General features: G+C 41.6%; 1 protein-coding gene across 1 annotated transcript in view; it reads left to right on the forward strand.

The window, feature by feature from the left end:
* The window catches only part of LOC311247297 (equilibrative nucleoside transporter 2-like), a gene marked incomplete at its 3' end in the record, with an annotated part of 116,511 nt that extends 105,311 nt beyond the window's left edge, over window positions 1–11,200 (forward strand). The window contains exon 12 of the mRNA XM_084337656.1: window positions 11,120–11,200. Within this exon, the coding sequence (XP_084193782.1) occupies window positions 11,120–11,200 (81 nt within the window). The remainder of the gene's footprint in view (window positions 1–11,119) is intronic.
* Window positions 11,201–11,695: the final 495 nt, after the last annotated feature.

Below are 11,695 nucleotides of genomic sequence, written 5' to 3' on the forward strand. Positions count from 1 at the left end.
ACACACAACACACACACGCACACACACACACATGCACGACACACACACACACACTCTCACAGTACACTGGGGTTTGTGTATAACATACACACCTTGAGATGACGAGGGCTGAGCAGTAATCCAGCCTGACTGTCTGATCGTCGTTCAGTAGGAACCAGTTGAGATGAAATATGTTTAAAAAAATATATATAAATATAAAAAAAATAATATTGTGGTTAAAGTCTAAATGAACGATGAGCAAACATGACGAGAAATCGGAAACATTTGAGGAAGTATTCTTTGAAAAACCTACATTACCATGCAGTTCAGTGAGTTGAACGTCCGTTGGATTATTGAGGCTACGTTCACACTGCAAACCTTGGTGCTCAATTCGGATTTTATTGCTCGGATATGATTTTGAACAGTTTGGCTTTTTATTTAATTATTTCTATAATATTTTTATTTAATGTGGCCAATATCCGATTCCAAGTGTGAGCCGGTCCCACTCCTGAACTGACCCACGTGCGCAAAAGGGACAATAACAAACTTGTGACAAATGTCAATCACGTAAAAGTCACATGAAAGTCTCATAACTGTTCAAACTGAGGTTGCGTTGCAAAAAGGAAATCTGACCTGTATCTGATTTTAGGACCACATTATGAAAGTTGCCCACATCGGAACTGAAAAGATCAGATTCCATGTGATTTGTGCTGCTGCTCACACTGTCGTGAAAACAAAGTCGCATATTATGAGCAAAGAACTGTGATTTGGGCCACTTTAGGCTGCAGTCTGAACCTAGTAGCCGGAGGTGACGTACATCAATATCGACCCCAAAATAATCCTGATCTTTCATTATTTATTATCTGCCGTACTGCGCGGTCCTTGAGGCCTCCCCAGGTCACCTCTCTCCAGTGGTCATCACGCCGTGAGCAGAGGACGATGGAGAAGCCACCGTATACACTGGAGTTTATTCTGCCTCCAGCAGAAAAAAAAGACTGGCCCAGACCGCCTTTTGGTGGTGCATACATAAGGGAAACGATGCTGTGTAAAACAGCAGAGTGGCGAACTACCTGCACGTAATATGAAAGAATATCTTCCAGCGACTCCATGGACATGTTGTCACTCCAATTTATTTATTTTGTCAGAACATTTTGCAATGACTGTTTATTGTGTTTGTACATCTTAAGGGTTGTTTTCTTTTGGGGGGGGGGGGGGGGGGGGGGGGGTTGTTTGTGTGTTTTTAGGGGGGTTGTTTGTGTGTTTTTATGCGCTTGGAGATAATTGGAGCATTCATCTCGATGGGAAGCCCTCATGATATCTTTGTTCTGTGCTCGAGAAGTAGATTTAGACTTTTCACTCGTTTAGAATCCGGGATTATCGTTTTGTACTTTCTTTCTCTCTCTCTCTCTCTCTCTCTCTCTCTCTCTCTCTCTCTCTCTCTCTCTCTCTCTCTCTCTCTCTCTCTCTCTCTCTCTCTCTCTCTCTCTCTCTCTCTCTCTCTCTCTACCCTAAACCTTGATTAATGCTTGATGGACTTTTTGCTATAAGAATGGACTTATAACCTACTGAGCCTGAATGACTAAATTAATCTCTCTTTATTTTTTTTATCTACTTTTTCTCCATTTTTCTGTATTTTTCTCCCATCCCAATTTAGTCGTTATGCCAATTCCCCCCTCCCCTTCCTGGTCATTGCGCGCATTGGCCCCCCACTTGCCGGTCTAGGGAGCCCTGCGTCCTCCGATACATGTGGAGACAGCCAGCCAAATTAATCTCTTTTTGTCGTCTCACACTCGGCACAGATTGACACATTGGACGTTAACCACTTACGACCGGTCTCTCTGCACACTGAGAGATGAAGCGAGAGTTACGTACGTGACTACGGTTCTATGAATCCCTGGATGACCGCCAGAGCGCTCTGGTCACTCAGAATCCTCGCCAGAAGATTCTATAGGAACAGAGCCGCTGATAACGCGGGGTCATCGGGGGTCACAAGTCACTTTGTGTGGCATACATACTGAAGATTCTGTGCCTAACGCAGCGCCCTCTGGTGGTCAGGAAGGACGACGTAGAACCTGCTGTGCTCAGGGCTGCTCATAACAGTTGAGATGGGATTCTAAAAGGTTAACGTTTTTAATTCCAACTTCCCCTCTTCAGTCCAAAGGTTCCTCATCAGTGAAACGTCACAGAGGAAAACACATGTTAGCCTACGTCCGAGATCTTTTGAAAAACACGAGGATCTACATACTGGAGGAGACGGGCGAGGAAACCTTTTCCTACGGCTTTGGAACTTAATTATGGCGCAGATTTTGTTTTGTTTCTGGGTCACTGGGGACGGGAAGCGTTTATTTTTAAACCTTTTGGAACAAACCCCAGCATTTCAGCGACCTTTCTGATCCCGCTTTGTATCTGGAAGGCGACTGCTGCCCCTTGACAGATCAAAACGCAACTGGCTTTTCTCCAATTACCCATTTAGACCTAGACCTCCTTCTAAAAGAACATTGTAAGAAACCTCTTTAACCCTGAGGGTTTTCTGAAAAACAGACAGAATTCAACGTTCCCTAAAACCTCTCATTTCTCAGCCTCTGTAGCAAATAGTAACCTGAAAGGAAAACTATTTTAGAGCTTAACCCTTTCACTACCAAATGGTTAACCCTTTCACTGCGACAATACAGAAGGTTAACCATTTCACTGCCACTGTTAACCGTCTGTAGTGTGGTAGTGAAAGGTTAACCTTCTGTAGTGTGGTAGTGAAAGGGTTAAGCATTTGGCCTAATGTTAACATAATAAAAAAAAAACTTCAATAGAGCTCTACTCAAGTTTCTAGTGGTCCACCTTTGTCCAGAGCGGGTTGATGTAAAGGTAGCCAGACCAAGACTTATACATGTTTGTAAATCCATAAAGTCTGTGGGCAAAGGCTTTGTTTCTTGCCATTATTGTATGTCGGCCTTGCAACACACTGACAGACTGCGCTCGCTGTGAATAACGCAGCTTTCGGGTAAAGGTGGCTGCAGTCTCACCACAATCTGGGTCTGAATCTTCTAATTCATTGTTATTTTCACCGCTGTACTCGGCATCGTTGCAGTCCACACGGAGGCTTAAAAACCCATAATCCCATAATGCATTTCACCTTCCCCATGTGTATTTCATGTCTTGGAAACGATGACGTCGTCTAAAACGGGCTTACGTCACATCCCGCTCTAAAGGGAGAAGCACGCAAACAAAGGGGGTAATACAGGATATAGGACGAGGGAAGACGGACAAACGAAGAGTAATACAGGATATAGGACGAGGGAAGACGGACAAACGAAGAGTAATACAGGATATAGGACGAGGGAAGACGGACAAACGAAGAGTAATACAGGATATAGGAAGACAGACAAACAAAGAGGGTAATACAGGATATAGGAAGAGGACGACAGACAAACGAAGAGTAATACAGGATATAGGAAGACAGACAAACAAAGAGGGTAATACAGGATATAGGAAGACAGACAAACAAAGAGTAATACAGTATAGAAGAGGGAAGACAGGTGGGGAAATTAATAGGATATCCTCACTAGAGACTCGACGCACGTCATGCAAGTCAATATCAGGAATTTCACTTTCAATATTGTAAATGTTGGCTCTTTACAAAAAGACCTGCTGAATGACATTCCGAGTTTTCAATATGTTGCTCTAAGACCCTAAATCTGTTGCTCAAATAAGCCTCCTCTACTTTTACTGGCAAGTAATTTACGTCTCATTCCATTTATTTTGTAGAGTCCCTTGTCTGCTTATTTACCCAGCGCTGGGGACAGAAGTAGCAGCAGGGAGTTCACGTCTCTCTCGGTTCCCTCCCGTCTCTGGCGCGCAAACATCTCACCCAGTCTTACAAGGGATGTACATGTGCAAATGTTGCATCCTGTCTTAATGTTAATCATGCTTAAAACATTGATTACATTTAAACTGTATTTAAGCCTTGGGTGGGTATCAACATGTGATTCTCTGTGGTGTATTAAAACTTGTGGGAGGAAAAAGATGGACAATGAAAGCAAAAGGATGCGTCCCCAAACCTCTATTAGAGCTCCGTAGCGGTCTAACTGGTTTCACACAAGGATGCAAAATTTGTGTAGAACACAAGCACAGTCAAATCTTTTCCTTCAATTTGGTGCCCAAATACTCCAAAAGTGCAATTTCTGCATTTCATACCCCCTTCTCCTAAAGGGGCACTTCACAAAAAAACAATGCAGATTTATTTTGCACATAATCTCGCACACATTCATTCAGTTTGACAGTCACTGAGTTTGAATATGGCCACCAGTGATGTCATCGGGGACATTGAATCCCTGGGTTGTATTAATTACAGCTCAATGAAATTAGCTGTTTAGAGTTTTTGGATGTGTGTAAGATTATGTGCAAAATATGGGCGGCTAGGTGGTGTAGTGGGCAAGGCGCTCGCCACCAATGCAGGAGACGCTGGGTTCGAGCCCAGCTCTCCGCATTGCTATCAGCTTGGCTGGTTGTTCATACTACAGTAACACAATTGGCAGTGTTAGGGGTGGGAAAGCTTATGGGTGGGGATCGGACGTTGTGGACAGCGACTCCTACAGGTCGGTTGGTGCGCCTGCGCAGCAGAATCAGGAAGCGACGGGGGCGGCGTGTCCCCACGCAGACCCACGCCGCTGAGAGATTGCGCTGTGCAGGTGAAAAGATGCGACGGCTGCCTCCTCGTGTACCGGAGGGGACACGTGATGTAAGGCTTCGTCCACATTGCAGCCGGCTTGTGGGAGGCATGGCCTAACAGCGTTCGAGACAGGGGAGGGTAGAATTGGACGATACGAAATTGGGATGGGAGAAAAATAGAAATGGGAGAAAGAAATGGATAAAAAAAAAATTATGTGCAAAATAAATCGGCATTGTTTTTTGTTTTTTTTTGTGCCCCTTTAACCTTTAATATATTAGCCTTGGTTTTCCAGAGGAAATTAGATCACAACCAAACTGTTTTTGTTGTAGTTGTTTTTTTTTGCAGTATGCCCGGCCAGGTATGTTGTGTTCTGTGGGAGGGTTGTTTTTGGGAGATTGTAAACATTCCACTAGCGTTGCTCATTTCCCCTCTTCTCATGGTGAATTTGAGCATGATTACGAGTCAGACGACGTGATTATTTTGGTGTTGTCTTGTAGTTATGATGCAACGCTTTGCTACAGTGGAGTTATTTTTAGTTTGTTTTGGTATCAACTTACCTAAGTAAGTAAGTAACTTTTACAATGAATTTTGAATATGTGGCAGCTGTTGGCTTTTATTTTTTTTGTAATCTGATAGTGACTTGCTGTTGGCCAATGACAACTTCTGTATTGTTATGTAATTCAATAGTGACTGACTGTTGGCCAATGACGAGTGCTGTATTGTTCCTTGTAATCAAATGTACAAAGTGGACATCATTGGGCAAAAAGGATGAAAAAGCTCAGTGGTGTTTCTTAGTGGAACATATTGAGCAGGTGTCTTGTGATGTCATAATATAACCCATCACTGTAATGGCACCATCCAACTTCTCCGATGCGTAGCTAACTGCACTCTATAGTTGATGCCAAGCGCCGTGGTGCGATGTCTAATGTGCCATGAAGAATTTGAAACTCATTTTTAAAAAACTTTTTTTTTTTTTTTTTTTTTTTTTTTTAATACACCTGTCAGTCATGAGTAATTTCTTTTTAAACTTGTTTACTAAAACAGATATGGAAAGGATGCTCTTTTGTCTGCTTGATTTTCTATTTCAAATAGAATTGTTTTGCACAGCATTGATCAAAGTGTGACTATTTCCTCTCCCAGAATAGAGTGGATATTGAACCATGTGATAGGACCTACTTGAGTGATGGATGTATTGGTAGGCGGGAGCTGTGAATAGAGGCTGCCGGGGCTGTTTGAGTGACTGCTGACATGAGGGCTGTACGGGACACGGGAGTGTCATATTTTGTCCCAACCAATTAGGATGACTGCAAGACGTTTGAGCTCGATGTCACAGGGAATTTCAGACGATGATTTACAAGGCCAACACTTACCTTTAGTGTCACTAATCATGCTGACGGCTTCGGTGTTGCGTAATCGTACACAAAGAGAAGAACAGAACGGGGTCAAATGGATTGAGACTTTTTTTCTTTCTTTTTTGCTTTGTTATTATTATTTTTTTTTTATAATGCGAGACCGGATCAAGGCAGTGACACTTGAATCATTAGACGGGAAAATAGTATAGATGATATTGTTTATAGTTGATAAGAAACTAGGTCTATTTGTTACAGGCCTTTATAACATGGACGAGACCCATATTTGCAGGACTAGATTTGAATAGTTGGCGAGTTCTGTTGTACATGCAGTTCACTCAGTGTTTTCATGAATCCACCATCAAGCTGATGTTGAGAGAAGCCGACCTCCTCGTCGTGACCACACAGGGCCCCCGGGTATGGATCATTTGCCATGTTGTTAAACAATGAAGGGAATTACATGCCTACGCATTGTAAATAACGCATCTGTATAGTTTCTATTTGTGTGAGTGTGTGTGTGTCATTAAATGGGTTGTTTTCTATACACCAGTGTATGGTTTGTGTCGTCTCTCCAAAGTGGCCTTTTTCCGTCTCCTGTCTCCTTTTTATTTATTTTTAATTTTTTTTATTCCATTTGGGCTGTGGGGGGTGCTTAATGTATGAAGGAGTCGACTGAAGGCTTCTTGTCCTCTGCAAAAGCATGCAATTGGTCCACTGATGGATACATCTTGATATTTGTCTAGTCTAGTGTGTTCATTAGACGGGTGAAATCCTCTTTCAGTGCCTCTGTGCCTGTTTTCTTAGGCAGTTAGCCTCTGGTATGCGTGCCATTAGCGTTAGCCACGCTTCTATGCCTCTTTTCTTTTGGAAAGTGATAAAAATTTAAAATATTCAACTAAGAGGTTGGCAGTCGACTACGGCTCCTTTCGACCGATTATTCGACTAATGGGGTCAGCCCTAGAAGCTACTGAGTAAATATGCAAATCTAGGTATGGGATATATATAGTATACAGTTTGTGTATATATAAACAGGAATATATGTGGGTTTAAAAATGTTTGACAGGGCGGTCAGGTGGCGTAACGGAGATTGCATTCGTCACCGACGCTGGATTCGCGTGTTCGAATCCAGCTCCCAGCGTTGTCACCAGCTTGGCAATTTGGCAGTGTTAGGGGGTGGGGAAGCTGGCGGGTGGGAATCTGGCGTGGTGGACAGCGACGCCTACAGGTCAGGTCTCGGCGCTTGCTAAGCGGGGCAGGACTTGGTGGAGATAGCGTGCCCTCCCACGCGTTACACTTCACCAATGAGAGTCCTCGCTGCCAAGTGAAAAGAAAATCAGAGAAAAAACAGAAAAAGAAAAGAAAATTGACTAAAATGACCAAATATGAGGGGGGGGGGGGGGAATCTTATGTCGTACAGGAAATGTTGAATACAATTTTAGCCCCTTACATAGATTGTCTATGTAAACCTAGGTGTGTATTTAGTTTGAAACTCTTTATTATAGCAGGCCTGCTGGCCACTATGAACAGAGTGATGAATTTACACCACTCGTCTGTGACACATGGTTTACATAACTTTGTCAGAAAGGTGTCTTTCCTTTTAGATTATGTTTAGTTCATATGAGGGACCTGGGCCCTCATTTATCAATAATGCGTAGAAAGTGTTGTATTTTCGTTCCTAAGCACGGAATTTAGAATGATAAATGAGGGCCCTGGAGTATTGGCATCCTTGGGGGAATTCAGGCATCATAGCAGGAGGGGGGAGGGGAGGTACAGGTAGTAGAAGACATACAGGTACAGGTCACAGAATTATAGTACAGTGGAGAAGTAAAAAATAAAATAAACAAGGTGCAAGTTATATTTGCCCTACAATAAAGTTACAATATATAATCTAAAAAACGAAATGCTAAATATATGCCATATATAATCTAATAATCTAAATTGAATCTAATATATAATATAAATGCTAAATATATGCTCTGATGAAGTATACAGTATACACATAAGGTGCGGTATGCATAAGGTAAGTATATGTCCTGTAACTGACACAATTCAAGTGAGTGTAACACGGAACATGTTGGTGTTTGATAGATAGATAGACAGACACACTTTCATGGAAATTTTACTTTGTCTCTTTTTTTCTTTTTTTTGCATAGTTCTGAAAACATTAAATGTTTAATATAGGCATGTAAAGTAAAAAAGGCTACAAAACTGGGACACTTTTCTTTACACAGTTCAGTGACATGTCTTGTTTATTTTTGCTATAAGATGATGTGATGTCTTTAGAAAGCTAAGAAAATCCTTGTTTCAATAGTATATGAAACTCAAAATGCCCTTTGTTATTAATGTTTCACATTTTGTTTATCATTTTGGAAATAAATTCTATTTGAATAAATGATATTTTTGAAAGCTAACCTCACCTTTTAATTGCCAAATAATAACATACACTCTTACCAGGGGTCAAAACAATGCCATTTACTGCTTTTTATATAGAAATAAAATGTATATTATGCATAATTGAGTTTAGAACAACATATTTTCAGTTGCTCATTCGGCCCCCTGGGAAAAATAATTGCCCACCCCTGGACTAGAGGCTTGGGACATTACAGATACATGTGCTGCCCCCTGGTGGACAAGCTGTTCCTCCTCCATGTACTTAGCTTTGGGATCAACAGAAATGGACCTTGGATGTGGACTGGTGTGTCCATCGCTGGACTGTGCAGGATAATAGTGACTCTTTTATTCTGGCCACTCTTAACCACCTGGATGTCGGCAGCAGAAGATGTCCAGGCTGTGCTGTCCAAGGAGTTCAGGCCCAGTAGCTTTCCACACCATAGGTCAGTCACACACACACACTACATAAATATATCAAAAGAAAAAACACCATTTACATACTGATCCTAGTATTTATCAATTCCATATATTTTCTAACATCTATTTTTGGATGTGTAATATGACTGGAAGGATATGATGAAATGCTGGTGTTAAAGGAAATATATTTATTTTACACATAATCTCACACACATCCAGTTTTGCACACATTCATTTTTTTTTAGTTATGAGTAAATTGAGGTTTGGAATATGGCCACCTGTGATGTCATCTGGGACATTAAATCCTGGTGTGTTAATTACAGCTCCATGAAATGATAAGGTAGCAGTTCCCTATAAGACAAAGGTATTTTTTTATCTACATAATTCCATTGAGCTGTAATTAACACACCACAAGGATTTAATCACTGGAGTGAAATTTACTCTCAATACAATACCACTGTACCATGAAAGGCCCGTTTGGGACGCGTGTAGCTTAATCCCAGCGGAAGAGTGCAAGAGCGCTTCCGCATTTTGCCCTGATTGGCCGCGGTAACGCCCTCCAAATGCGCATTTTCTTTCCCCCCGCTCAGACGCCGAAATGGAATGCATGTAGTACATTGCAACACAACGCAGCATTTCCGCATACATTGCAACGTGTAACAACGCAGCTGTCAACTGTACTTTACATATTATCCAAACGAGGACCACATAATGTTATTTCCCTGTACATTGTAACGTTAACACAACGCAGCTGTCAACTGTACTTTACATATTATGGAATACATGTATATTATCGCGACGCGATTCACTCGCAACGCCATAATGTTATTTGCCTGTACATTGTAAGTAACGTTAACACAACGCAGCTGTCAACTGTACTTTACATATTATGGAATACATGTATGTTATCGCGACGCGATTCACTCGCAACGCCATAATGTTATTTCCCAGTACATTGTAACGATAACACAACGCAGCTGTCAACTTTACTTTGTAACATTGTTTTTTTCGGTCATTCATAAAATTGATTGAATGAAAATAACAGATTGCAGAATGGGTACAATACAGTACGGCTCAATACACACAATTGTTAAGGGGATGCAGACCAGAGAAAGACTTTCGTCTTGTTTACATCAGGGTCCCCCATTTTCAATTCATCAGGACATATATGACATACAGATAAACTGACAGCCCTAATTACAACCTTTATTTAATGGTTAATATTTTGATAAAAGGTAATTTACTATATTTGTATGGCATTTACACGTAGAAAAACAAAAGTAATCTGTAAAATAATAGTGAATTTCCTGTGAAAAAACATTTATTTTTTACAGTACGTTACACACACAAATGCTACATTATGACACATTTTACAAAGAAAGTATATTTAGATTCAAAGACTATTTTAATAGCTTTCTTTGAATACACGGTTTCTCTCCTGTGACGTACAAATGTTCAACAAAACCGCCAACATTGACTCAGCTAGACCTCTGTTATATCTGCAGCGCTAACAGAAATAAAAACAACCCAGGCCTATGTTAAAGTGCAGCTTGGCTTAGAGGATAATGTCTTGTATGAACCAGTAATATAAATCATATTAACAACAAAAATGTGTTACGCCTTCATGTCAGATGATTTTCAAAAAGGAAAATGTACTCTGTCGTCTACTCTACGCCATCCTAGGTTGTCAAAGTGGGCAGGGGTGAGGTGGGTTCTAGACCCATGTTACTGACCAGACACTCTATATCAGTGATGTCTGTTTACTGCAGAGTGGCAGCGCTAACAGAAATAAAAACAACCCAGGCCTATGTTAAAGTGCAGCTTGGCTTAGAGGATAATGTCTTGTATGAACTACTCAATCAATCATGTACCTCGGCGCGGCTGAATAACAGTAGCAGTGATCGCCTGCTGCGTCCATCGCGTGTATATATATGTGTGCTAATATGGCGCGTTAGCGTTAATGTGATTAATATGAACCAAAGCGTCGAACCAAGCAGGGATCTCATGCGCGCGCGAGCACCTGGGCGAAGGAAATGCGCATTACCGTACTGGCGTATGGCGAAGAATGCGGAAGCGCTCTTGCACTCTTCCGCTGGGATTAAGCTACACACGTTTGGCGTGGCACCACACCACACTGAGCAGTCACCTTCATCTTAAGAACTAAATGCGAGGTCCATCAGTGACAAAGAGCTCTTCAAGGAGTCGGGCCATGGAGATCAGCTTACAGAAGACATGGCAGTGATGCCAGACAAGGGGTTCCTGATCAAGGTAATAAGATGGTGTGTCTGTCTGGCTCCATCCTCCCACTTCTCTGTCCAAGCAGAACCAGATGCCAGCAGCACCAGTACACAAGACCCAGGAGGAGGTCTATGTGGAGAGAGAAGCTAATAGGCAGATCTAACTGGTTTGAGGATGAGCCCCTTTCTTTTAAAACGTGTAGGAACACCACACTCAAAAAGCATGCTTTTTTATGGTCAACTTCTATTGGAGGCTATACAGATTGTTATTTGTGCAGAACTTGTCACCAGCTGATCACCTTTTTCACATTGTCCCCCTGGAGAGGGAGAGCTCATCTGTACTACTTCCATGAAATCGGAGTTGCATTGACAACACAGATAACTCAAATATGACACCATGGAACAGGCCGTCCCATACGCATCCTGTTCAACTCAAAACTAAATACTCAAAAGATCTCAAATTGAATTAATGAGCTCTTGATACAGAGCCATAAAAAATATATATTATTTTGTATCCACAATTCCAACTCTTCAAGAGTTGTACATACAGCCAAAGTTTACAGTGGAGAAACAAAGACAGATAGGACCACAAGTTCTGGAGAAATCACTTTAAGAAAGACAAGAGAGCATCAAAATTAAGGTTTTATTACCCAGATTAT

Source organism: Notolepis coatsorum (assembly GCF_963971535.1).
Source record: "Notolepis coatsorum genome assembly, chromosome: 1".
NCBI lineage: Eukaryota > Metazoa > Chordata > Actinopteri > Aulopiformes > Paralepididae > Notolepis > Notolepis coatsorum.